The 25,678-nt window shown below is 34.5% G+C and overlaps 4 protein-coding genes across 12 annotated transcripts; 1 reads left to right on the top strand and 3 right to left on the bottom strand.

Moving 5' to 3' along the window:
• Positions 1 to 1,767: 1,767 nt before the first annotated feature.
• LOC110606428 (lysophospholipid acyltransferase LPEAT1) lies at positions 1,768 to 7,962 on the top strand. 3 transcript variants are annotated; one of them, XM_043953206.1, is made up of 9 exons: positions 1,768 to 2,585; positions 3,250 to 3,412; positions 3,506 to 3,536; positions 3,615 to 3,679; positions 4,184 to 4,252; positions 5,693 to 5,826; positions 6,493 to 6,633; positions 7,400 to 7,463; positions 7,786 to 7,962. In XM_043953206.1, exons 1-9 carry the CDS (start codon positions 2,055 to 2,057, stop codon positions 7,794 to 7,796), a joined length of 1,209 nt encoding a protein of 402 aa, XP_043809141.1. In that variant the 5' UTR covers positions 1,768 to 2,054; the 3' UTR covers positions 7,797 to 7,962. The 3 variants fall into 3 exon arrangements, with proteins under 3 accessions (XP_043809141.1, XP_043809140.1, XP_021600919.1); XM_043953205.1 differs by having other exon boundaries at positions 1,792 to 2,585; positions 7,400 to 7,962; XM_021745227.2 differs by having other exon boundaries at positions 1,810 to 2,585; positions 3,250 to 3,369; positions 3,499 to 3,536; positions 7,400 to 7,962.
• Positions 7,963 to 8,950: 988 nt separating this feature from the next.
• LOC110606429 (deSI-like protein At4g17486) lies at positions 8,951 to 13,838 on the bottom strand. The gene is made up of 4 exons (XM_021745229.2): positions 13,490 to 13,838; positions 10,981 to 11,207; positions 9,941 to 10,228; positions 8,951 to 9,493 (listed from the first exon to the last, which is right to left on the bottom strand). Exons 2-4 carry the CDS (start codon positions 11,189 to 11,191, stop codon positions 9,252 to 9,254), a joined length of 741 nt encoding a protein of 246 aa, XP_021600921.1. The 5' UTR covers positions 11,192 to 11,207; positions 13,490 to 13,838; the 3' UTR covers positions 8,951 to 9,251.
• Positions 13,839 to 16,516: 2,678 nt separating this feature from the next.
• On the bottom strand, positions 16,517 to 22,784 carry LOC110606376 (J domain-containing protein required for chloroplast accumulation response 1). Of its 7 annotated transcripts, none has more exons than XR_006349418.1 (12): positions 21,500 to 22,784; positions 20,423 to 21,090; positions 19,934 to 20,331; positions 19,714 to 19,822; positions 19,109 to 19,176; positions 18,770 to 18,835; positions 18,610 to 18,687; positions 17,896 to 18,072; positions 17,651 to 17,708; positions 17,280 to 17,419; positions 17,118 to 17,184; positions 16,517 to 16,913 (listed from the first exon to the last, which is right to left on the bottom strand). XR_006349418.1 is itself a non-coding variant. In XM_043953306.1 (10 exons), exons 1-9 carry the CDS (start codon positions 21,979 to 21,981, stop codon positions 17,670 to 17,672), a joined length of 2,085 nt encoding a protein of 694 aa, XP_043809241.1. In that variant the 5' UTR covers positions 21,982 to 22,784; the 3' UTR covers positions 16,517 to 16,913; positions 17,651 to 17,669. The 7 variants fall into 7 exon arrangements, 3 of the variants coding, with proteins under 3 accessions (XP_043809241.1, XP_043809240.1, XP_043809242.1); XR_006349417.1 differs by having other exon boundaries at positions 17,280 to 17,414; XR_006349416.1 differs by lacking the exon at positions 17,280 to 17,419.
• A 151-nt stretch (positions 22,785 to 22,935) lies between these two features.
• LOC110606377 (arabinosyltransferase RRA3) lies at positions 22,936 to 25,322 on the bottom strand. Its single transcript, XM_021745160.2, has 2 exons — positions 24,950 to 25,322; positions 22,936 to 24,243 (listed from the first exon to the last, which is right to left on the bottom strand). Exons 1-2 carry the CDS (start codon positions 25,121 to 25,123, stop codon positions 23,128 to 23,130), a joined length of 1,290 nt encoding a protein of 429 aa, XP_021600852.2. The 5' UTR covers positions 25,124 to 25,322; the 3' UTR covers positions 22,936 to 23,127.
• Positions 25,323 to 25,678: the final 356 nt, after the last annotated feature.

The raw sequence follows: 25,678 nt of genomic DNA, 5'->3' as shown, positions 1-25,678 counted from the left end.
TTGTCCCTCGGGGGAGCCATTACGGCCCGCCCTAGCCCGAGTGGATTTGGCCCAAATTTCCCTTTGGAAATTAGGTCGCCTCCCCCACTGCTCGAACCCTTGACCTCCCACTTTAAGGGAATAGTCTGGTGAGAGTGAGTACCAATTCTTCTACTAGAAGACTTGGTACTCACTCTCACCAGACTATTCCCTTAAAGTGGGAGGTCAAGGGTTCGAGCAGTGGGGGAGGCGACCTAATTTCCAAAGGGAAATTTGGGCCAAATCCACTCGGGCTAGGGCGGGCCGTAATGGCTCCCCCGAGGGACAAATCCTGCCTGGAACCCGTGAGGGTGAAGGGATGTTAAGAGCTGCTCACAGTGGCCGCCCCCAGGAGGTGTAACGGGCTGTGAGCGGTAACAGGGCCGGTCGTACGGGGCCGGGCTGTTACATTAATAAATTAAGAGTTAATGGCAAAAAACGAATTGTACTTTGAATTTTATTATAATTACACATATATATATTTTTAATTAAAATATAATATTTTAAAGTTGTTCCAATTATACTATGCCATTATTTGTGTCATTAAAAAATTAATAAAATTATCATGTTACTTAACACCTCAATGCTATGTGATAATGCCACATCAGTAAAGTTTAAAATTAATCATAAAAAAATTTTATTTTATTTTTATTTTAATTTTATTCTATATTTTTATTTTTTATTAATTAAACTCTATTTTTTAATATTTGACTAAATACACTTTACATAATTTGAAATTTACAAAAATCATCAAAGTTTCTCTATTTTCACTATTAAAAATATTTAAAAATTATTATTATTATTATTTACTTTTTTTTAATTTTTATCAATAATTTTATAATAATAATGATAATTTATTTTAATTTTATTTTGAATAAAATCATTATAAATCGATTTTTTAAAAATAGTTTAATATACTTATCGTGTAATATTGTTTTTAAAATTATTATTAAAAAAATAATTTTATTAAATATATTAATATTGAAATATTGAAAAATAATTTAAATTAATATTTAACATGATTCAATTTAAAAATATTAAAAATAATAGAATAAATTTTTAAAATATTTTTTTAATTATTTTTAAAATTTTCATATATAATATTAATTCATTATTTTTTAAAATTATACTAATATTTAGAGTGAAATTTAAAAATATTAATAAAATAAATAATTATAATAAAAATAAAAATTTATATTTTTATTTTTATTATAATTTTATATTAAAATTTTAAATTATTATTAATTTTATTATAAAATTTACTTATGTATAATTTTATAAATTTTTAATATTATAAATACTGATAAAATATAATTAAAATAAATTTAAAAAATTAAATTTTAATTAATAAAAAATATAAAATATAATTATAATAAAATCAAAACTACGTAATTTTTTTATTCATTAACTCATAAATTAATTTTTTTAAACAAATGTTAAAACGGAATGCTATCCGGTCTTACCGTTTACTGAAAAAGAATCAAAACCAACATCACAATTCAAATCCCAGTCAACATTAATCAGGAATTCAACGAGCGTTAACCAGATTAGCCAGCCTCCCAAGAATTAATTGTCAGGAGAATTACCCAACTAGGATAAAAAGTCAAATACAGAGGGTTGCCTCGTGGCCCAATCTTACACGCTTAAAGCCCAATAAAATACCTGATCTCACTGCTAAAGCACTGCCCAAAAGCAGAAACATCACAACGGAGCAGATCACGCCACTGGCTGGGCCCCATTGCTCCTTAAATCCAACAGCTATGAAGGCACTGAATCCTATCTCATCCATGCTATTCTGCACGTAACAACATGCAACCGCAGCTCATTGACCGGACATGCATTTTTTTTTTTAATCTTTTATGCGAAGCCGTACCCGCAACCTTCAGGAGGGATAGAGAACATGATACTTACCCTTCTCTCGAAACTCAGATCTGCAACTACAACAGCGAGCACACGAAGCAGCCATGGCTAACCAAGTTTAATCTTCTCATTTCCCCTAAATCAATCCCTACTTATTCTTATTGTTCCTTAAACCTATGGAGATGGAGCCCAAAGGCATGAATCCTGAGCCTTCCAAGCTCCACCAACCCGGACCTCAACCGGAACCCGCTCACGACGATGCCTCCACCAAGGATGATCGTCCTCTTCTCAAATCCGATTCAAACCGGATATCTTCGTCGGAGAGTATTGAAGAGTTGGAGAAGAAATTTGCTGCGTACGTGCGCTATGATGTCTATGGGACCATGGGGCGCGGCGAGCTGCCGTTGGCGGAGAAGGTCCTGCTAGGCATCGCGTTGGTGACGCTGTTACCCATAAGAGTAGTGCTCGCGATGAATATACTGTTGCTTTATTACGCGATTTGTAGGATCTGTACGCTCTTCTCGGCTCCAAACCGGGACGAGGAGGAGGAGCAGGAGGATTTCGCGCATATGGGAGGTTGGAGAAGGACTGTTATTGTGAGGTGCGGGAGGTTTCTCTCTAGAGCTATGCTTTTCGTGTTTGGATTTTATTGGATTAAGGAAACCTATAGGATTGTAGAGCAGCCTCAAGACAAGCCTTTCACCCAGGTATTTTTCACTCTTGTGACTGCTGTATACATTATTTTCCACAGACGCGGCGAGTAGGATATTATTGCCATAATCTGCATTAAGTGTGAGTATAGGAAGTCTTTGTAACCTCGTGGTAATTATTCTATAAGTGCAATTTTCACTCTGGGGACTTCTGTTGACTATGGGTTTTGTATCTATCGCATTCAATAAAACCACTATCCGTTTTCTATTCTACTGTGAACGTGGGACGTGTTTTCTTTTTTGGGTTTCATTTCTTCTCATCTTTCCAATAGTAATTAGAAGCCAATACCCAAACGTGATGATGGGTGCACTAAATGGAATATAATATCTGCGTTTCTTGGAGATACTGTATAAAATTGAAGTTCCACTTCAATGTTAAAAGTGATGAGCTTTTTTCATGTTTATGGTCGTTCCTGATGATTTCAAGCTTCAGTATGACATTTCAATAAGCTTGAAATTTATCTGACCGTATTAGGTTAAGTTTATTATATTGAGAAAATATAATGAAAAACATTTTTGCTGGTGTCCGTGTTATCTTTGTCTATTAAATTTTGCAAAGGAACTTCTTAATTTGGATCCTGGCTTTCAGGGTCGCTGTAATTGAGAGTGAACTAACTATTTTGCCCCCTTCCATTTTCTGCTTCTTCCTTATTTTGAACAGAATGAGGGCAAAGATCAATCCGGAGAACCAGAAAGACCTGGGGCAATAATTTCTAATCATGTTTCATATTTAGATATTTTGTATCACATGTCTTCTTCTTTTCCAAGCTTTGTTGCCAAGGTTTGTTCGCATCCAGAATTTACGTTATATTGGTGTTCAAGTGGTAATTCCATTTATGGCCTTTTTCCGTCTCGACTGATGCATCACTTTTAATTTGGTTGATTTTGATCCTGGATTTTATTGCTGAAGAGATCAGTGGCTAAACTTCCTCTTGTTGGTCTCATCAGGTTAGTTCACTATATGGACGTTCTCTAAATTGTCTTAAGCATAGAACTGTACTAAATTTGCTGGCTTGTTTTTGGCAGCAAGTGCCTTGGTTGTGTCTATGTTCAAAGAGAGTCAAAGTCATCTGACTTCAAGGGCGTTGCAGGTAGATAGATTGAAACATCTTTTGTCTTCTTGTTCTTTTAATCTATGAGACACTCTTATTATAGTTTTCTCCTGTTGTTTGATTTTGTGGTTGGACAGTTTCCTGAGGATATTTAGTTCACCTCATTATATATCACATGCTTTTATGTGGGTGAAGCTGAGTAGTATAGTTTACCAGCTACTACTCTGCCCAGCTCAAGTGTGCTTGGGCATTGCTAGGTTAAACATATTATCGCTTCTCGACTAGGATAGCTAATAAAACTTTATTTCAAGAGAAAAAAAAAATCATATTACATCTGCATTAAGAAACAGGAGCACTAATACAGGATCTCATGTTGCATGGTAGCTGACATAATCATGGGATACAAGCATGCCAATCCCCAAAACTATGTGTTCTTAATGAATTGTGTTAATCTGAATACATGCTTCTTTTTGGCTGAAGCAATATCTTATTAAATGAGCTTGTGGCTTTTGACAAGATCTCAATGCCTTCCACTCCTTGTAGGTGTCGTGACTGAAAGAGTTAAAGAAGCTCATCAGAATAGGTCTGCTCCTATGATGATGCTGTTTCCAGGTTGGTGTTGATCTAATGTTTTCCTAGTGCATTTTTTGGTGCATGTTTAGTGAAATATATTGCTACTTTTATAATCTTTATTCTACTTAGTTTTTCTTTTTATTTTATGGAGTTTCATCGTCAATGTTACCAAGCCCTTTTTCTTTTTTGGGTCCTGGAACCTTAGAAGGAAAGGCCACTAGTCCTTTTTTATGCAATTGATCCTTTTATTTGTATTTCTTTTCCAAGGCCAACAGCCTAACATTATAATTATTACTGTATTCAGAGGTGAAGAAGCATATAGAAGCAGTTTTTTTGTAAATCTTTTTGAAATTATTAATTTATTGATTTTTTTGGCGTCAAGTAACTAGTAGAGATGAGAATTTAATAGAAGATTAATTATTTACCATTAGGAATCAGAGATCAAAGGGAGGCACTCAAAGTCATGGGGAGCTTTCCATGGCTCCTGTAAGTAACTCCACAAAGTCAGATCTCTAGGTTCTCTTTTAATGTTCCATGACTTAAGATTGAACTACATTTCCTTCTACAAACCCCAAAATACATGCTTCTGTTGGACCATGCAAAGGGTAGCAACGAGGAAAGGCCAAAAATGCATAATTTTCACATTCACCTTTTGCAAAATGTCTTTTACTCTAATTTTATTTTCATCCTATTTACCCCTTTAACTTTCAAATTCATCCTATTTACCCCTTTAACTTTCAAATTGTCGAATAATTTAATTCTTAAATCCTAGTTAGCAACCCACGTGGTGCAATGCTCCAAAAGGCAAGTGAAGAGCATTAATTATGCAAACTTGCAAAAAAAAAAAGGTTATTAAACCCTCAAATTCTCTCTCTCCCAACGGCTTTAAACCCTTAAATTCCCTTGTTGTGTATTAGTTTCTGACAGAACATAATTAGGTTTCTTTTGATTTCCAACCAAAAATTCACACCAAGGGATACTCAAGTCACGCACAACCCAATTTCCATAATTATTGATTGAAGTTGAAACTCCCTTCTTTGCTTTGGTTGCCTTGAAAGTAAATCGTCTCTTCAACCCAATGAGATTCTTAATTCGGTCACATTTCAAACTTGAAGGATAAATAAGCTGAATATAAAGTTGAGTGGGTAAAATTAATTATTAAAAGTTGAGGCTGCACATTCTGCATTCAGCCAAGAGGGGAAAGAAAATAATGCGTCCCTGATATGCGAGGTAACTCTGTGTCATTTGGGGTTACTTGATCTTCTGAACTTCATTGCAGAGCCGAACTGAGGAAAATGAAAACCACTACTACCAATATATTTGAAATGTAACTGACCTATTTGATGGGGTGTTGTGAATCAGAAGGGGAAGTGAAAGTAGCTTTGCAATTACCATAGGTGTTAATTGGTTGAATAGTTTTAAATCACTATATATGATGGCACAACTCATTCAGATCATTTATCTTCAATTTTACTGCAGAAGGCACCACTACAAACGGAGACTTCCTTCTTCCATTCAAGACAGGTGCATTCTTAGCTGGTGCTCCTGTGCTTCCAGTGATTCTGAGATATCCTTATCAGAGATTCAGTCCTGCTTGGGATTCAATTTCTGGGGTGAGTTATTTATGCAAATAATGTATGCATGCTCTTTAACAAGTTTAGATGATAAAATCTCATTAATTCCCGATTTGGCGTCAGTGTCTAAATTCTGAAAACACTCAAAAAATAAATTTTTATTGTCCTGTTATTGTGGAGTAGTTTTTGTTCTTGGAACTTATGTAAATGACTTTTCTATGCCTAATGGACTCAATTACTTGTCTAGGCACTCTAGATGCTGGCAACAAGCCTTATCTTTAGAAGTTATATGAGAAGTAGGAACTAATTTAAAATGAGTATAACTTCATTTAAGCTGAGAAGATTCTGCAAAAAAAAGAGATCAACAATCAAACATTTGATTCTAAGTCCAAATTAAACCACATTTTTACTAGGAAGTAAACTAAGAAGTTGGTGTTCTATCACATTGGGGCATGTATTGAAATATATACATGGATTGGATTTTTGAGGGAATCTTTATTCTTTCTGTCCTTGTTTACCTCTATTTTTCATATATTATAATTAAATATACGGTGCTGAACTGCTGATGGTGATGAAAGTCGAATTTTACAATTTGCTTTACTTTTTTTCTCTTCACATATAACAATAACATAGGGAGAAGAGGTTGCATTTTCCATGAAACCCTTTCAGTTTGATCTTAGTTTCAATACCTGTTTCCCTTTGCAGGTGCGACATGTGATTCTCCTCCTCTGTCAATTCATAAATTACATAGAAGTGAAAAGATTACCTGTGTACTACCCATCACAGGAAGAGAAGGATGATCCGAAGCTATATGCCAATAATGTTCGACGGTTAATGGCTCGTGAGGTATGCTTTTCCATTTAATGTCTAATATTAGGATTTCTGAAATTGACTTTTGGATGTAGAGCCTATACTATACATTTAAGGTCTGGATTCTCTGGAAGGCTCGTAATGGGCTATGATACACGAAGCAAAACTATCTTCTTAGAAAATCACTGTTAAACATTTTGCTGGAAATCATCCTGTGAGCTTGATGACCCTTGCTAATTTTTAGATATTTACAGAACTCAGAAAGGCCTTGCACCATGAGGACACAACAGTGTGAACAATATATCATATAGCTATATGAACTTTTTAAGCCTGTGGTTTGGAATCATGACTGTTGGTTAGATGCGTAAGTCCTGTTGAGGGAACCAACTATTACTTGGGCAGATAGGCTCTCGAGGCCCAAAGGCACGGTACTATCTACGGATGGTTATTAAAATGCTTGTGCTGGGATGATGCCAAAGTCTGTTTGAACCTCTTGATCTATATCTAGAAGAAGTCTTTGCCAAATGGTCATGATAAGTTGACAGACTTCACAAGCTCTTTGTCAACCATGAGAAAATTATATTCAAATTTCTAACTTGCCGGTTTAAGTCTGCAATGTTGAAGGATATTATTGTCCGTCAGTATAATTTTGCTGTATCATTTAACATGGATCAAAAGGACATGGGAATTTCTTGGAGGTGTCTATATGCTGATTCTAAAATTTTATTTGAATTTGATAGTTTCATCTTGAAACTGGCTCTTATATCAACATTACTTTGTCTTTTGCTTGTCTTGGGTGCAGGGTGATTTAGTTATGTCAGATATTGGACTAGCTGAGAAGCGAGTATATCATGCTGCTCTCAATGGTAATAATAGCCTGCCTAGTGTTTTGCATCAGAAAGACGATTGATAATTTCTCTCTCCATTTGGCTAACAAATGATGCTGATATGTCATTACTGTCTTGTAAATTCTCATAACGAGAGTTGTGGCCATTGAATAGAATACATTTTTAAATGTGATGGTGTATGTTTGTTGAAGCATCTAATTTAAGAGCTTCCTGGGGTTTTAATTTGTTGTTGTATATGCATTCTGAACGAGTTTTCTAAATTAACCTTGAAAACCCTTTAGAGTTTAGATAGAAAAGATTGCATCTGTAAAACTGAAGCATCTGTTTCCTATTCCTGCAGGTTTGTTTTGAGAATGCTAAATTCGGATACGCCGTCTGTATAATTCATTGTATGATTCTATTAGTAACAGAAACTATAAAATTTATAGAGAATCATGTGCAGAATCAGTGTTCCTTTTGCCATTACTTGAAAATGTATTCGCCTGGATGTGTAATATTATTGGTCCTTGTTAAGCTCTATTGGCGTTTTTGAAGCCTGCCATTTTGCTTTTCTTCCTCCTCGTCATTTAGTGGCGATCCAGGAATTGTTCTATAAGAAGGTCCGTAGGCATTTTTAGAATGAAATTTCAAACAGAGGCCAAAATTACGAGGAATTTATGCTCTCTCTCCCTCTCTGCTAGGTGCTGTCTGTTGATGTTATTATTACACGCCCAACCATGTCTTGGCTTATCCATGTGCCGTAGCCTTATATTGAAGATAATATTCTCCTTGTTCTAAAAATGTTTTCGTTTTTTTTTTCGCTTGCTTCAATTGTGTATAGTTTTCTGAAATACCAAGTTTGACTATTTAGAATCAAGTGGTTAATGAAAGTTGAGTGGCGGTGAGGAGAAATCGATTTCTTTAGCATAAATGATGATCCAATATAATATTTACCAAGTTGGTGGTGTAAATGGAGAAATTTGACCATCATTAATGCCAATTTTTCAAACAAAATGATCACAACAGGCAATAAACCAACAAATCAGTATAGCAATAACCCATAACTTGTGGAGACAAATGTCAGCTTTAGGAGCCTCTCCCTCTCCAATCCGTAACTTATGCTCGGGGTTTATCCCTCTTCTCTAACTCTTCTTTCTCCACCTCCTCCCCTAAGTATCAATTTCCTCTACCCCCAAATACCCTAACCCCATTGGCCCAATCACTTCAATTGGGCCGGCCCTGAAATCTGGGGCCCCTTATCGTTGTCACATCAAACCAACTAAAGGCTTCACCCTCCTTGGTTGAAATTGAAAGTGACACTATGCTTAATCATCTCTCTGGTTCTAAGGCTAGTTTCTATTTCTTGCTCTTTCTCTTTGCTATGAGGGAAAGTAGTTAGGTAGCCCATGATTTGACTAGGGAAGCCCTCAATTATGATACTTTGTCTTTAGATGTCAGGCCCCATTGAGGTGGCTCAAAGATCATTTTGGTCGGGGTTGCTTCTCACTTCAAGGAACATCCTCACGTTTTGGTAAAAATAAAATAAAATAAAATAATATAAAATACAGACAAATCGTAATTTCCTTGAAAAAAACAAATGGTAACAAAAGATGGGAGCATAACTTGAACACACAAATGAAGGCATCTGGGTTGATCTGGCAAGCTTCTTCTCAGATTAAGAAGAAATAATTAGCATATCAAATCTTTCTCACACCAGACTAGCAACACAATCATGACATAGAAAATCATTCATTTCAGCCACAGCCCCTCATTAGCTCATGGATAAAAAATATCCACAGAAGCTAAAGAAACTCTCCATACATTCTTTCATCTTTCCTTCAAGGAGCCGTTTATGGACCTTCTCAACTCCCATGGAAGGCAGCCTTTCAAGGGTGATTGTAAAAACATTGAAGAAGTTGATAGCTGCTTTTGTCGCATTGAGATTGAAGACAAGTAGCTGAAAGCACTTCTTAACCTTCTCCTATCACTATCATAAGATTGGCCATCAGGGTCGTGCCGCACAGCAGATATCTTGAGAGATTCAGGAAGTATGCAGTTGCAGACTGAACCTGCAACAAGGAAAAATGAAAATAAACCAACACAGATCATTTGGAATATGAAATGTTTAAGCATGGAGTCATATGCAACACATAAGAGGAAGTAGCAGTCAGCCATCACATTATAAGTCAAAGGGAAGCATAACAGTTCAGTAGTAAGATTATTAGTTTTTTTTTTCTTTGCTTTTTTAAATTTCCCAACTTGCTAGTTAGAACCGATTGATATGCCAGCAAGATCACATATTGTTTTATAAGGAAATTACTTTGATATTGAAATTTGTACAAGATACAATATGCATTACATTTGACTAACTCAGTTAATTGGCGACCACAAAAGGAATGTCCTACAATGGGGATGTTAGTAAGCTGCGAAGTAGAGATGTTGCAGCAGTCTCATAATGATGACAATTGAAAATTTTATAGCAAGAAAATTTATTATCAACAGGATATGAAAAATACCTATTTTTGCTAGTCGATTTACCCACTTTGGGATTGATTTCCCCGTTAACTTGTAACAAATGTCTTTGCAGAAATGGTTGCAATTTTTAACTATCAAGTGATATGTATCACCATGGTAGCTTGCAGCATGCTGCTCCATGAACTCCCTGACCTGAATGGGATCCAAGCACGTTGTCCCAATGAATATTGATTTCCTGAACTTAAAGCCTGGACATTGCCGAGGTTCCACCTCAAAAACACCACTTGTCGGGTAGTCATGTGCTCCGAATGCATATTCTACACCATGAACTGCATAATGGATGTTGGGCAATTAGAAAATTTGAACTTGGCTTGGAAATAGAAAGCAATACAATTAAGAAATTTAACAAGAAAGAGCATATGAATCCTCTGTTCTCTGGAATATTATTTCTGTCAGTTAATCAATGAATTACGAGAACAAAAATTAAATCTAAATCCCAGTTAATTTTTTGTTCTTTTTGGTACTTTGCATGATATGGAGACATAAAATGAAAGAAAATGTTCAAGGGAAACAAGGAAAAAGAAACCAGCCCCGTACCCCTCCTTTGTAACTCATTTTATTTATACCATGCTTTGATAGGAGGAAGAAGAGGTGCAATAAAGGATTTCATACAGTAAAGTGGAAAAACAAAAAGGAGGGAAAATATGGTGATGCACTTATCTGAGAGAAATTGGAGATTTTGTATAAAAAATATTGACAATTCTACACAAGTTACTCAACTCAACAAATAATCACAATCTAGTTGAAGTTGGCTACATTGATCATCTTCTTCTATTCTAATTATTTCAAGGCTACACCTACAGAAAGCTTTAGAGTTGCTCAATCCTTTTCTATTACTTTAAACCATGACTTCTCCGTCTTATCCTCATTTTCTATCATGTTTTCTTTCCTTTTTAACTTTTCCATTCCTCTTTTGAAGCATTTTGCTGAAGACTAATTCTCTTTTCTCACCTTCCCACTCCCTCCTGCTTCCTTTTTATTAGCCTTATCATGCATCGAAATATAATCGTGTAAGCATTACCTTCCACACCAGAGTGAAAGATACCGAGGCCTGCCCAATAGACATAGCCATTCATGGGTGTCAAGTCGTAAACATTGAGATAAACTGGTGCACTTCCTGGACCATAGCTAGTTGACCATGGTTTGCGAAAAAAACGAAAGCAGGTGGCTGATTTTCCTTTCAATCGAAGGGGCACAATGGATTTCCATCCTTTCTTTGAACCAAAATTCATATTTCCTACAGGTGATCTGCAAATGTGGTAGTAAAATATAAAGAACTAGCCCATTAAAGCGTGAAATATTTGGCATTAAAAAGAAACAAAAAAAGATATATATAGAAACATATTGCTATATCAATGCAACAGCAATAATCATGGAATTTGAGAAGTTATGGTATAACTCAATAACTTTTTATTATATTCAGATTTATTTATATGAATGAGTAATTCATGGCAAAATTCAGGAAGTAGAGATCATACCCCAAAAAGAGATAGAGAGAGAGAGAGGAACTAGAGATAGGAAGACAAGACCTAGGAGAATTGTTTAAAAGAAAAAGAATGAGAATGACTAGCTTCCTAGGAGAATTTTGCAATTTAAACAAGTAATTTTTTCTCCCATTAATCTCATAACTTGTATTGAAAGAGAAGAATGAAAATGAGGAAATGATGGTATCCTCTAGTGAAAACCTTGAAGGATGCTATCCATGAGAAGTTTTCAAGACCATTCCCTCACATATAAGTTGATATATGAGCTAGATACGCCCGTGAAAATTATGCTATCTTACCAACTAGCAATCAATCAACAAATTTCACATCAAATGATTATGTGGCATGATGCTGCTGCTTTAAAGGCTTGTCCGCATGAACTGCATTTTCCAAGTGAAGGTCACACTAAATTCATGTCTAGTACATCAAAATTGTCACAGTACAACAGTAATGTTACTAATAGGAAATGATTTTGAATTCAAATCCTACACCATACATAGATTATGAAACACCATATGCCCATCCATAAATTTATTCCTGCATTAGTATTCTTTTGTATCTTTTAAAGTTAGTGGACGCTCGGTTGGAAGCAGATGAGGATTTCAAGTCATCAATTTAAGAAGAAAATATACTACCAACATAGATAAATATGAAGACAAAGCATGAAAAATGGGGAAACTAGCGCAGCAGCATTAGACCATAACGACCATGCTTATAGTCCCCAGTTACACCGAACAATTAATGAAAGACAAAAAAGTCCATTTTGCTACCACTCCACTTCAATAATTGTGAGCGAAAAAACCATATCCTGGCAGAAGCAATTCCCTCAAATTAAATCCTACTAAAAACTAACTTTAAAATTTTAACATCAATGAGCATCCAACTCTTGCAGTTGTGAATCTCTTCCAAATTACAACTTTCTACCTTACTACTAAAGTTAAATACATGAACCCAAGTTACAGACGTTCTAGTTCAAGGAAATGACATAGGGGCCAGGACTCATCAACAGCATTCCAAAAATCTAAAATAAACTTCAAAAAGGAGAGTGTTCCATGGCTTTTTTTTTCCTAATATAATAAATTGAAATAGAAAATTGGATAATTTACAAACTCGTCACCACGTTAGAAACCATTTCCTTTAGCACTCGATGTATTCTAAATAATTAGAGAAAAGTAGCTATAATAAAGGGCACTGACATCGGCTGGGGTATAGAGAGATATGAAAGAGTCAAGTTAGAGCTGGCAACCCAAAAAGAATTAGTGATTAACCAAAATGTAAACAAAACCCCCAGAAGACAGTAGTTTCGTACGAAATGCTCATGAATTCAACGGTAAACTAAAAGTAATCCCCTTCGAGCTGTGATTACTCGGAAATTTGACATGGAACTCGTACTCAAAAGCATAATGAACTAATCGGGGAGTCACCGCAATCATAGAACAGCATCCCATAAAAACAAGCTAAATATCCAAAGTACTCATTTTCCTAGATCTTCTTAATATACGCGAGCCCAGACTTCGATAATTAAGTTCTGTATTTTCCATTTAAACACACCTCATATGATATGGGTTCCAGCATTGCCTTCAAAACCCAATGGAAAACTCTTGTTGGGTGTTCAAGGAAAAGAGTCTCAGTCATATATTTCATAAATGACCAGAATTACCTCAGATCTAGCTGAAGCCATCGGAGTGGAACCACAAAATGTAGTAGATCAAATAGGCCAGTAGCTAAAAGTAAGATAACGCTAAGAATTGTTCCATTTTAGCTGACAAGTTAAAATTACAAGAATCCATAAGAGAAAAGGAAAGTCCCACAACATCCCGTTGAAATAGTGACGGAAAAAGAGAAAGATGTTTTTACTATCTTTTGAAATTTCCCAGGAACCAAACAGACCATATACAAAACTAGAGAGCTGAGAATTGGGGAAGCGCACAAAGCAAACAGGAAAAAAGAAACCAGAGACAGCATTTATTTATTTGTTTATTAAAAAGACTTGAAAGTCTTAAACAACAAAAAGAAAAGTAAAGGTGAGCAAATAGAATAACTCACAGATTTAGAGAGAGTAGCAGCCAGTAGAGTCCATGGAGCAATATTAAAAAAAAACCACCAAGTTGAAAGCAGCAATGCGGGCTAAAATAATATGAAAAAAGAAGAAGAAGAAGAACAACAACAACAACAAAGGGGGCCTAGTTGAATCTGAAACACTCACTCATTTCTGAGAGAAAAGAAGAACAAAGGTGAAAATTTTAGAGAGGAAAAGCCCGTATGCAAATTGAAACTGTGTGAATGTGATAATGAGGGTGGCTGGAGGACTAGATTTTTACTTTGAGAGAAGGCCTCCCCTTGGGTCTGGGAGATGAAAAAAATGGGATTTTCAGAGAAAAAGAGGAGATATTATTCTGCGGATGAGACTTCCCAGCATTTGTAGGCGTGCCACTGTGTCATGTTCTATTTAATTTTAATTTAAAATATAATTGAAATTTGCTTCTTTCATGTTACTTTCGTTTGATTAACATACTCATCATTCCATAAAAATAATTTTATACATATTTAATAATTTTCTACTAATATTTTTATGTTATGATCTATTAAGAAGAAATATATGCAACTATTTTTATTTAAAATTATTAAATTAATTATTACATGAAGTATCTCAATTATTTTAAATAATAATATCTCTTTGAGTGGTGAAATTCAAACATTACATAATAAAATTAAAAATTATTAATAAAATTTATGAAATAATTAATATTAAATATTAAAGTAATTTAATTTAATTTGGAATTTTTCAATTAATTTATTTAATTAATAATTTTATTTTAATTATTAAATTTAAAGTAAATAATATTAAGGTAATTTACTTTCTTTTGAATAAGATTAAATTAATTAATTAAAAATTATTATTTATTTCTCAATTAATTATCAAATTAATTTTATAAATATTGATTATTTTGTTCAAAATTTACAGGTCAAATTTTTATTTTTAATTTAATTAATATTTATATAATATTCAATTTTCAATTAATAATGACGTTATTAATTTTAAAATAAAATCATTATAGTATCTTATAAATGATTAAAAGCATTAATCTATAGAATTTAATAATAGATTAGCAAAGAGAAATAACTTATTTAAATTAAGCTATATAAAGTCTCCAATAAAGAAATTTAGTTATTCATGTTTAATAATTTAACAATACATTTTATTAACGAGTTATTAAAAATCATCCTAAAATAATTCCAATAACAAATCAAAGAGTAAGAAAATAAAGAAAAACTTTAAATATATAAATTTTTGTTTATAGATCTTTCAAATTTTATTTTTTAAGTTTTTCACGATTTTTGTCTAGTATATATGTTAAAAATTAAATAAAAAATTTCTTAATTTCGTTATTATGATATATTTATACTTTCTTCATACCCTTAATGTCTTGATAAAAAATACAGAGCATTTGAATTTGTGCTAAAAATACATAGCGGAACAAGTAGAAAAGAATAAAGCATGGAATAGACCATGAAAATATAGGTCTATTTTATATTAATTACGTGATGATTCTGCCTTGAAAACTTTTAATTTAAAAATAAATATGAGATAAAATATAATACACGGGACAAAAATAAAAATACAGAAAAATACTACATTTTTATTTATTTCTTTATAATCCTTCTGCATGTTTTTGAATTTATCTTTAAAGTATCTATTTCGTTCCTTTAACTTACTTTCACATGTAAAAATACTATAAATGAAATATAAATATTAACTAATAAATTAATATTAAAATTATAATTTAAACATAAAAAATATAATAAAATTAATTAAAATAAATGAATATAATTTAAAAATTATATGAGGAAATATATAAAATTTCTATCGCATCATAATCATATATATATTTTTTTACGTTTCCAAAAGACCAAGTATCAGCGAGGTCTCAATATTTTATTGTATCATAATTGTGCTCATTATGTATCCTTCTAACTAGTCAACGTGATCACTCATTCTCTCTCTTTGTATTTATTTTTATTGTCTTCTGGGCACAGCAACCGCTTTTAATCTTAATTAAAATATTTAAATAAAAAATAAATAATGATTTATAAAAATATATAAATATATTCTTAAAATTTTAATTTAATAACTATTTTTTAAAAACAAAAGTTTTTATCTGGACAGGGCAAAAGTATAACATTGATCGCTTTGCGCGAGCAGAGACACAAGCGGATGGTTGGTTGGTGCCCTCACGGCTTTCACGAACATCTCGTGCTAAGCTCTTTAAGAAAACTATCCATCCCATTTACTCATACACTCTCAGTACAATACATTCAACAATTTTCTTTTTAATAAAAAATAAAAAGTGAAAACTCAAAATTAAATCTATCAGATAATAATAAAATTTTTTAGCAATTCGAGCAAATCAGATTAAGCAACAATTCATCTAACATTAATTATTTGATCACAAATATACATAACTTATATTATATTTAGATTTTTTTAATTTATTTTAAAATTATAAATTACTTTATATTTTGAGATAATAGTTAATTTATTAAATAAATACATCATTACTTAATATTCATTGAAAATTCTATTTTACAAAAATAAGAAAGAAATATTAATTTAATAACATAATTTCATTATGTTAGAGATATATAACATAGTGTCCTAATGCAAGATGTTCATTTTAACATATTTTTAATTTGTATTTAAATTACCTGAAAATTTGAATGTTGAGCTAAATTTAACATAAAAATAAAGAAAATAAAAAAATAAATCTCTTAATTTTTGAATTAAATTAAAAAATTAACTAAAAAACTCTAACACATATAATTTCTTATTTTTAATTTAATAAAGAGATTTAACACAAAATTTTTGTTTTCAACTAAATTGAGTATAATTTTAAAAGTTTAAATTAATTTAAATAAAGAATAAAGAATAAATTAAATTAAATATTTTTAGACTTTATTTAATTTAAATATATTATTTTATAATTTTTTTAAATTTTTTAAAAATAAAAAATAAATATCAATCAAATAAAAATAATTTTTACATTTTTTATAAAAAATTTTAAGTTAAAAAGCTAAACAATCAAACAAAACCTTAATAAAAAAAATATAAGTGTGAAATTAGTACTAGTACACAACATAGATGATGGAATCAAAATTCAATTTTTAGAAATTCAAAGATTAATGATCATGCAATTGGGAAGTGGGTCCTACTTTTGTCTGGTTGGCAAGGCGTCAGAGCTATAGACAAGGCAACGTGGGAAGCTGGACACTGTACAACTGTTGGGTGCCCCGTGCCCGCATCTTCGTGATAATTGGTACCACAATAAAACGACGACTTCCTCCCAAATGACCGTATAAAACGACGAGCGCGTTATGCGCACAAAAGCTCAAGACTCAAGGCTTGCGACTACTAATTCCTATCCGACTGGGCTTCTCTCCTACGCGCCACCTAAAATCAATCTCTCTGGGCCTGAATTCTCATTTAAAAAAAAAAAAAAAAAACCGGAAATGTTTAATTCAAAATTAAAAAATATAAGTAAAATGTTCTGTACTTTATTAAAATTAATTATTTAGCTATTAAATAATTTTAACAAACTGTTTTTTCGAAAATTTGAATAAAGTTGAGTGATCCGATAATAATAAACCTAAAAGATATTGTGATATGATAAATTACAGTGAAATGAGAAGTTTCAAACTTGTAATGATTGCTTCCGGATTTTCACTAGAGAGAGCAGTAGCTTCTGTCCGACACCAAAAAAGAAAAGCCAGAAAAGATTATTTTTATTATCTTGATTATCAATCAACTTGAACTCGGAAATAGTAAAGTTTCTCTTACCTTTTTTATGCTTTTAATGAAGATGAAAGCGCATAATGTGCTTTAATTGATTACAAGTGAGGACTAATAAAGCCAATTACCCAAGTGATCTTCGAACGTGCATTTGCCATTTTGCCTGATTTCAAATTTAAGACACTGTACTTCTCGATAAAGCAAGAAGAAAAATTAATGTTTACTATACATGATCAAGACATTTATTGTGGTATATATATATATCCTAGCTTGGCATCTTCAAATGCGCACTATAGAAACCAAGCAGGTATGTCCAATACATCACACAAAATACCCATGCACAGTCCAAAATGTATTTCTTTTTTTCTTACAAGCGGCTGTATTGCATGTATCATGTGTTTTTCCATAAAAATGAGTACCTGTTCATAGTTGAGGTGGTCACACTGAACCGAGTGAGTTGAAAAGGGTCCATGCTTCCTGTGCAGGAGATGTAATTAAACTTTATTATTTATATTCCAACGTAACTTTATGGTCGATTAGGTAGTACAAAACTTGCTTAACTCTTGCAAATACTCGTACAGGCTTAAATTGTTCCCAAGGTTAATGGGTTTAATACCCAGGTTCAGCTTTTTTTATTTTGTGGAAGAAAATAAACGAATATTACCTGCAGAATTTCAAAAACTCTTTCTGCTACGTATTTTTGATGTGATGTGGCACCTTTCTGTTGTATTTTATCTGGATGTAGACTGAGTAAGGCCTTCTGGTACGATCTTTTCACTGCACTCCCTTCAATTATATCAACTAGAGGCACAGGCTTCCACCCACTTTCAGGCCAAAGAACCTGCATGTGTAATCAATGTCAATTTTAAGCGGCAAAATGTTATCAGCATGTATCTGTAGGGAGTTCTCCTTGCAGGTCAGGTTTATTCAATTAGTCAGTGCCCGAAAAATATAGCTTAAAACATGATAATCACAGTAGGAAAACACAAAATTGGCTGGATAACGACTCTCTGGAAACCTATGCTTCTAGTTTATCATGGATCAAAAGAATCATCAATTGCAGCTCTCAAGGAGATATGGTTAGATTAGAAAAAAGGCTGCTCAATTTACCTAATAAACTGAAAATGCTAAATGTTTTTGAAACTTTATGGTTTTATGAATTCCACTTGATGTTGTTAATTTAGAAGCTTCATTTGGTGTTATTAATTTGAGTCTAGAATTATCTTTTGAGCACTATAATATCCTTGCAAGCAAAGCTAAATGTATAAAGTCAATTTAGCGAGCTCAGTACAGGACGTTGTTCTCTTCTTCCCACATCTTCTGTGTGCGCGGGCGTGTATGTGAAGTGCCTGTCAGCTTATAACAACAACTAACTCACATATTGTAAAGTTGAGAGCAGGGAACGGATGTTCCCTTCCTTCCCATTTGACCACTTCCGAATTTTAGCATTAATGATCTGCAATAAAAGGGACCCGGTTAGCATTTTTTGCCATAACCGAAGAATTGATAAGCAAGCCTTGCTGTATATTCCACATTACTTGGATATCTTCGGTGTTGTCACCAGCTTGTGGCAGTTTATCTTCATCCTGAGGCAACTCTTTAACCTGCTCATAAAGCCAAATGCAAACTAATTTGTTGAACGCTGCAACATAATGATTGCTAGCTTATCAAGGACTTAACGGAATGCCTGCGGCCTTGCAGACACAGAAACAATTTTTGGTTTGTTATTACTATCAATAGCATGCTTATATGCATAATTAGCATGAACAGCACATGTTTTGGTTATTTTTGAACATTAAAGTTGAGATATAAAAAAGAAGGAATTCTCTAAGAAGTGAATGCACAATTGAAAAGTGAAAGTAGACATGATTACACACCAATATATTCGCTTGGAAAGAATCATCTGGATCTCCTGCTATTGCTTCTGAGCCACCAGGAATTGATGCTGACAAGGACATGTTAATCTATTAAATATCCTATCGATGAACAGCTACAAATACTATGTAGCAAAACTTAATACATGGGGATATAGTATTATAAAGCAGTCCATCGCAGTAAAAGAGAAAGATATGATTTCTAAGGTATTGTATGGAATCAAGTTACCACTTATCTACACGTGGTAAACGATCCTATTTTTCATTAGGTTTTGACTGAAATTTGAACTCAAAATAAATCTCATAGTCATAGAGTCAACCTCAGTAAAATTGAACTAAAGCATATTTGATAAAGGAAGCCTATTTTAGCCAACTGCCAGAGTAATTAAAATATAATGAATCAGATCAATATAAAAATGTTCATGCTTCTTCACTTTCTTTATTCTAGTTGATGTTAGGAGGCACAAGACAATCACTTATGAAGCTCTAATCCAAAATTCCCCAGTCAATCCGGCTGCTGGAAATGACATAAAATTTTATCTTGCATCTCATCATTTTAATTAGTGAGGCAACACCCATAATCTGACAGAAAATTTAATCCAACATACCTGCAGATGCTGACCTTCCCTTAAGTCCAAAAGAAATATCTTTGTAATTATGGTCGTTGGTCCTTGACTCAGAATGTTGTTTCTCTAACTGTTTAAAGAATTCATCTACCTGAAACATTATAACCTTCATTCAGAATTCCTCTGGATATTTTTGGCATTCAGAAAGTAAGAATTGATAATATAAGAGCAAGCAAAACAAAAATCGCCATAAGCTGAGTACCACAATGGAAGCAACTGGTGTATTTTTATTCTTCACATTAGGCAAATGCATTTTCTCATTTACTTTAGTTGACGTGACACTTGCATAATCCTCTGTCTTGGATTTGCCTCTCTCCTTCCATCTAGAGCTCCGATTTTGAGAGTCCACATTGACTTTGGGCTTATTTGAAGCCTCCTGATTGAAAATTTTAACAAATTCCTTGACCTTTCCCCTAATTCGATTCTTTGCAGGGACGTCTCGTGAATTTGTGGGCGAACCTTGTAAGTTGGTTTTATCCATTTCTACACTATTCGACATAGTTTCTTTTCCATCTTGTTTCTTTAATTTTTCAATAACGTCAAAGGCTGCTGAACTTTTGATGCTTTTCACCTTGCTTTCCACAGCTATCTCATCCATACCTGCATAAGAAATAAATGTGTCATTTAAAACTTTGCATGAGAAGCAATGCCCTTGATCTGGAACATAACTGGCCATTCTCAGAAACCTTACCTATCAACAGAGAGCGCAGTGTTTTTAACTCAGATTTGCGACCATGTTCTTGTTGAGCGCTCGGGCTTTCAGGCTTGGATTTAGGAAGAATTGTCTCTGCAAGAGTCTGCTCTTGTTCTACTCTACTATGGGGGGAACCGTTCTCTTGTTTGCCAAGTTTGATCTCAGAGGACTGAGCATCTGATGATAAGTTAATATTGAATGAGGGGAAATCAATATCCTGTGGAGTCACTGTTGGTAACTCCTTAGAGTTATCTTCAGATGCTATCCGTCCAGAAGCACTTGAACTCCTCTCAAACTTGAACTTCTCTTTCCATTTTGGACTATTTCCTCCTCCAAAAGGCAGTGCTAGGGGTATCCCTTTGCTTGCCCATTTGTAAATAGAGAAGTGAAACTGATTGCTAACAGTTGGAACTTCAGAACGATTTGAATCCATTTTCAAATCATTCCCTTTGTCCATTTCATCAGGTTTGACAAAGTTTAATGACTCTTCACTGATAAGAGATTGCTCAAGCGATAAAGAGCTATGCAAATAAACATCATTTATTGGCTCCTCCTCAGCCTGATTTGCTTGGCTTGAAAATCTAGATAGAGGATTTCTGTGATGATTACGGGCGCTAGATCCAAAAGTTGGCAATTCAGATCCTTTAATCAGTTTGGCAGGGAGGCTGCAATAGTGAGGAGCATGCGGTTGATAAAGCCTTTGAGAGTTCATGTAAGAATTCAGCTAAAGAACCATCCAAGTAAATGCATAGTCATATCCAACTACTAATAAGGAAAATTAAACAAATAGGTATCAAGAAAAACTAAAAGGGAAATACAGTTGCCAAATGCATCGCCAAATTAAAGTATATAAATATTTTGCTCTGAGAGTGTCTTGATGAACGTAAATTTGACCTTAAGTACCACCAAAAAAGGTGCATAGAGACAGACAAATAAGAACAACATCCATGCAGCATTTACAACCTTAGTCTTAATCTGAACCACCAACAAAATGATTGGAACAATCTGCTGAACTAAGCTACAAGTTCTAAGATTAAGTAATAAGAACGCGGTATATAGAAGTAAAGCCAAAACCTGAATTGTGCAGGAAGTGATGACCCCGCAAAGGGCTCAGTCCTTGGTGACAGGGGACGAACAGGGCTTAGAACTCTGGAACCTGGTGACGAAGAAAATGGATCTCGATCGTTCTTCCTTGGTGAAGAAGTCAAAGACTCGTTGACTTTAAAAATATCATCAAAGAAGTTATCACTTGCGTATCGCCTTCTATTAACACCTTCCTCTCCAAATACGGGCTTCTGGCTCAGACCATACAACCGGCGGCGATATGAACTTGTTTCCTCATCACTCTTTAACGTATATGAATCTGTACTATCACTAAAGCTGTGTCGCACCTCATGAATCGAGGATCGCCTTGGAGGGCCACCAAACACATCGTTGAAATCAACATCCGATGAGTTCCTAGAGGGGCTCTTTGGCGAAGAAATTGGATGATTCATAAAGGATGTTTGAGGGCTACAACCCAAAAGAACGCTCTCTCTGTGAGAAAACCTCTCCATTTTTAGACTAATTCAAAAAAAAATTTTGGCGGGAAATCTCTTAGGAGCCAAGTGATTGTTGAACAGCATGAAAGCGCTAATGGGTATTGCTTGTTGTAGCAAAAGTAGCAGAGATATGGGAATTGAGAATCTGGGTAGTTAAAATTTGGAGGCTTTGTGGTGGAGAAGGAAGAGAAGAGTACAGTGAATAGCGGAGAAGATGGAGAAAGAATACAAAAAAATAGTGGAAAACATTTGGAAGGGAAAATACAGAAGGTGGGGTTAAGGTTGGTATGGTTCAAGGGGATTGGAAGCCACTCAGGAGAGAGGATTTCTATATGTGTGGTGTGGATATTGGATAAGGGGAAGAAAATTCCAAAAGAAAATAGTAAGATTAGGCTATTTTTGTCTGGAATTGAAATTTGGAATCAATAATCTTGGCGACCGTTATTTTTCGTGATACCATGGTCGTTTTAGGTACAAGCTTACCTAGGATGACAGCCTGTGACTGCTGTTAGTTAAAGAAAAAAAAATTACAAATTGAATGTTATTCTGATGCATTTCACTGTTCAAGGGGGAGAAGCCCTTCTCCAAGATAGCTCTAGTTCGGTTTCTATCCAGGAACCACTCATCGATTCCAGTGTCTAATTTGACAGAACTGATGTCAACCCGGTTGACCATGGCCTGGTCTAATATCGCAAATTCATCATGCTAAAGAAAAACTTCAGCAATGATTCATGCAATTTACAATGGTTGGTCAAAGACTGATTCGAAAGCCCTTCAAGAACAACTTCTGCTGAAAGTTTATATTCTGGAATTTGTTTGTGTAGATCTTCGAATCAATCTTGACCAGCCCTGCAAGGCCAGGAACTGCATAGCCGTAGGGCTCACCGTTATGATTCTGATTTCTGAAGACAAAAACTGATGAAAATGTTGGTGCTCAAGATATACTGCAAACATGTCAATGATGGAAAATGAACAAAGCAATAATAAAACTTTTAAGTTGCAGAACCAATCTCAAAGAAAACACAAGGGAATCACACTGTTCTTCAAAGGAAAAATCAAATTGACCTACTTTGTATCATGTGAATTAATAACAAGTGATATGATGAGCCCATCTGTGGGCCAAACCTAATTCTCATGTAATCTTTTGTAGATATATTCCTACTAATCAGATCCTTCAGGGAAAGGATCCAATGCGTCTTGCTTTCCATTAACATAGAATTCTACAACAGCTAGCATTCTTGGAAGCTTATCTGGGTGGTAGTTTACATGAACAATCACTGGCTTCATCTTCTTCAGGGCAGCATCTTTCCTCACAGTCTTGAAAAGGACCTTACTGTTCATAAACAGATAAAAATCCATAGTTCTCTTGGCAGCATGAAGCCCATCATACCCAGGATGTGAAGGGAAAAAGAGCTCCTCGTTGAACACTGCTTGATCCCATGCATTACGCTGCCGAGACAAACGATCAGCCACACGATCCAAAAGCTCAATTGAAGGAATTGTAGGCCTTATATAAAAGAAACCAGAGTTATAAACCCAAATCCTCATTGTATGAGCATAACGAGCCCAACCCATGGCAGGTTCATCAAAGACATCGTTATATCCATAAGCTGTGATATTGTTGTGACCATCAGTCATGGATTCTACATCTGAATCTCTATAAAGATAATCAAATGGGTTCTGCAGATATACTATATCAATATCGGAAAGAAGAACACTGTAACCCAACTGCAAAAATTCCCTCAAAATGCGGAACTTTAATCCAGAGACGGCATGATTGCCCCCTGTTCTTGCAACTGAATCAACACCTTCATCAGGATCTCTCTTGTATACAGGAACATTATTTGACTTGCAGAAGTCTACAATATGGTCATCTAATGCTACAACAAGGTAATTGGGTATTCCAATTCTCTTGATATTAGTGAACCAGACCTCTAACATGTTTTTCACATTTGAATTTGCAAGCGCAACTATTAGCTCCCTCCCAACAGCAACATCCTCCAAGATTTTTGCCAACCTTGGATTCACAGATGGATCAGGAACAACGGTTGGGTTAGTTCTCAAACCCTTTACAGTACCAGGAGGTCCAGCTTTCTGCTGTTTACCCAACACCAAAAACTGCTTCTGTGCATGATCTTGTCCTTGTTCAGCCAGCCGCAGCTGTTCACTTAGCTCCCTCACTTGTTTCTTCAACTCACCATTTTTCTCTGACAGTGAGACAATATCTGATTTAAGCATTTTGATCCGTTCTGCTGATTCACATGAAGTCGAGCCAATCTAGCAAATAAGCCGAGGCAAAATGACAACACAGATAAGAATCCTCACAATTATGGCATCAACAAAGAATTCATACTATAGTTCCCAATACCTGAGACAATATTAACTCGAAAAAGCAAATTAAGCATCCCATGATTTTTGTTCAACTAGAATCCTTTAGATCAACAATTATAATTATCTGATATCATTCTCACTGAACCATAGCAAGCAGCAAGAAAACTACGAATTAAACAAGGGGCACAGCTGAACAGGAGCTACCATCAGTCTATCACAACTAAATTGATACCGAAGGGGCGGCTGCACGTTGATTCAATATCCATCTATATGGTTATCTACTTCATTTGGTGAAGTTTATGGACTCCTCTTTCTTATAAATTCACAATATAGTAGTACTAGAATTAAATCGCTCAGCTCTTCTATATCACTGAATTACTAAACAAAAACTCAGTTCCAGCTCGCAAAGTAATAAGCCCCGTCAATGGCACTCAAAATCAACTCTTTCAAGTTCATATTTTTAACAAAAGAAAGAGAAAAAAAGTCAATTAGAGAGCACACTAAACACAAAATTAAGTTTAATTCCTTCAAAATAGCTGTACAGAGCATCACAGCCACCAAAAAAGAAAAAAGAGCGAGAGAGAGAGAGAGAGAGAGTGGGAAACAGAGCGGCGGAGAGGCTTTTGAAGTATTAATAGCGAAAAATCCAAACCTGGAGACTGGATGTAGCAATTCGATGAGTCGAGGAAGCCGGATCGGAGCTAAAGAATCCATGAGGATACAAAAAAGCAAAGACGCACCCGAGAAGAACTCCGATCACGATGGCTATTGCGATTCGAGATCCGCGAAGTGATTGGCCCTTTTCTTTACGACCTAGAGTCGACATGGGTTGTCTCTATAACGCACTCGCAGAAAGAAAGAAACTTGCTTTTTATTGCATCAATGGATTGATCTGCTTGAAAATTCAGAGTTCACTTCTTTAACACTAGCTACGTTCTACACGTCATATCCTTGCTTTTACTGTTTATGATGAAAATTAGAGCAGAGTTTTTCCACCAATCCAAACAATAGTCTTCGTGTAGAGCAGTTGTAGAATTAAAAACAAACAAGTGGACAACAGAGAAGAACGTCGCGTGTGTCTGACTCGGTGTCTCGCGGATCACTTATCTGGATTACCTACCATAGAGGCATGGAATATTACCCGTACGATGCTAATACTTTTGAGTTTGTTTTCCACTTCAGTTGATGATCCAACGGCCCAGATGGTATGATAGGGCCTAGTCACGACCACCGGTTCAGTCCGAAACAGTTCCGGTTCATAAATTTTCATTTTCGAAGCCGGTTCATAAATTCAAGAAGAAAGAGACAGAACAAAACGCAATTAATTTTTGATTAAATGATTTTATTTTTCTAAAATAATAAATGTTAACTAAACCAAATT

Source organism: Manihot esculenta, chromosome 18, assembly GCF_001659605.2.
Source record: "Manihot esculenta cultivar AM560-2 chromosome 18, M.esculenta_v8, whole genome shotgun sequence".
Taxonomy (NCBI): domain Eukaryota; kingdom Viridiplantae; phylum Streptophyta; class Magnoliopsida; order Malpighiales; family Euphorbiaceae; genus Manihot; species Manihot esculenta.
The sequence above is the reverse complement of the archived record's forward strand: the minus strand, read 5'-3'. Positions and strand labels throughout refer to the sequence as shown.

Excerpts from the sequence above, each read along its gene's own strand:
- LOC110606429 (XM_021745229.2), bottom strand. The coding sequence starts at position 11,191 with ATGAATTTTGGTTCAAAGAAAGGATGGAAATCCATTGTGCCCCTTCGA. Across the intron at positions 10,229-10,980 it reads CTTTCACTCTGGTGTGGAAG|TTCATGGTGTAGAATATGCA; the intron begins GTAATGCTTACA and ends TCCATTATGCAG. Across the intron at positions 9,494-9,940 it reads AAATCGACTAGCAAAAATAG|GTTCAGTCTGCAACTGCATA; the intron begins GTATTTTTCATA and ends TCCTTGTTGCAG.
- LOC110606377 (XM_021745160.2), bottom strand. The coding sequence starts at position 25,123 with ATGTCGACTCTAGGTCGTAAAGAAAAGGGCCAATCACTTCGCGGATCT. Across the intron at positions 24,244-24,949 it reads TTGCTACATCCAGTCTCCAG|ATTGGCTCGACTTCATGTGA; the intron begins GTTTGGATTTTT and ends CTTATTTGCTAG.
- LOC110606428 (XM_043953205.1), top strand. The coding sequence starts at position 2,055 with ATGGAGATGGAGCCCAAAGGCATGAATCCTGAGCCTTCCAAGCTCCAC. Across the intron at positions 4,253-5,692 it reads TATGATGATGCTGTTTCCAG|AAGGCACCACTACAAACGGA; the intron begins GTTGGTGTTGAT and ends ATTTTACTGCAG. Across the intron at positions 5,827-6,492 it reads CTTGGGATTCAATTTCTGGG|GTGCGACATGTGATTCTCCT; the intron begins GTGAGTTATTTA and ends TTCCCTTTGCAG.
- LOC110606376 (XM_043953306.1), bottom strand. The coding sequence starts at position 21,981 with ATGGAGAGGTTTTCTCACAGAGAGAGCGTTCTTTTGGGTTGTAGCCCT. Across the intron at positions 19,823-19,933 it reads CACCAGTTGCTTCCATTGTG|GTAGATGAATTCTTTAAACA; the intron begins GTACTCAGCTTA and ends ATAATGTTTCAG. Across the intron at positions 17,709-17,895 it reads GAGTTTTTGAAATTCTGCAG|GAAGCATGGACCCTTTTCAA; the intron begins GTAATATTCGTT and ends TCTCCTGCACAG.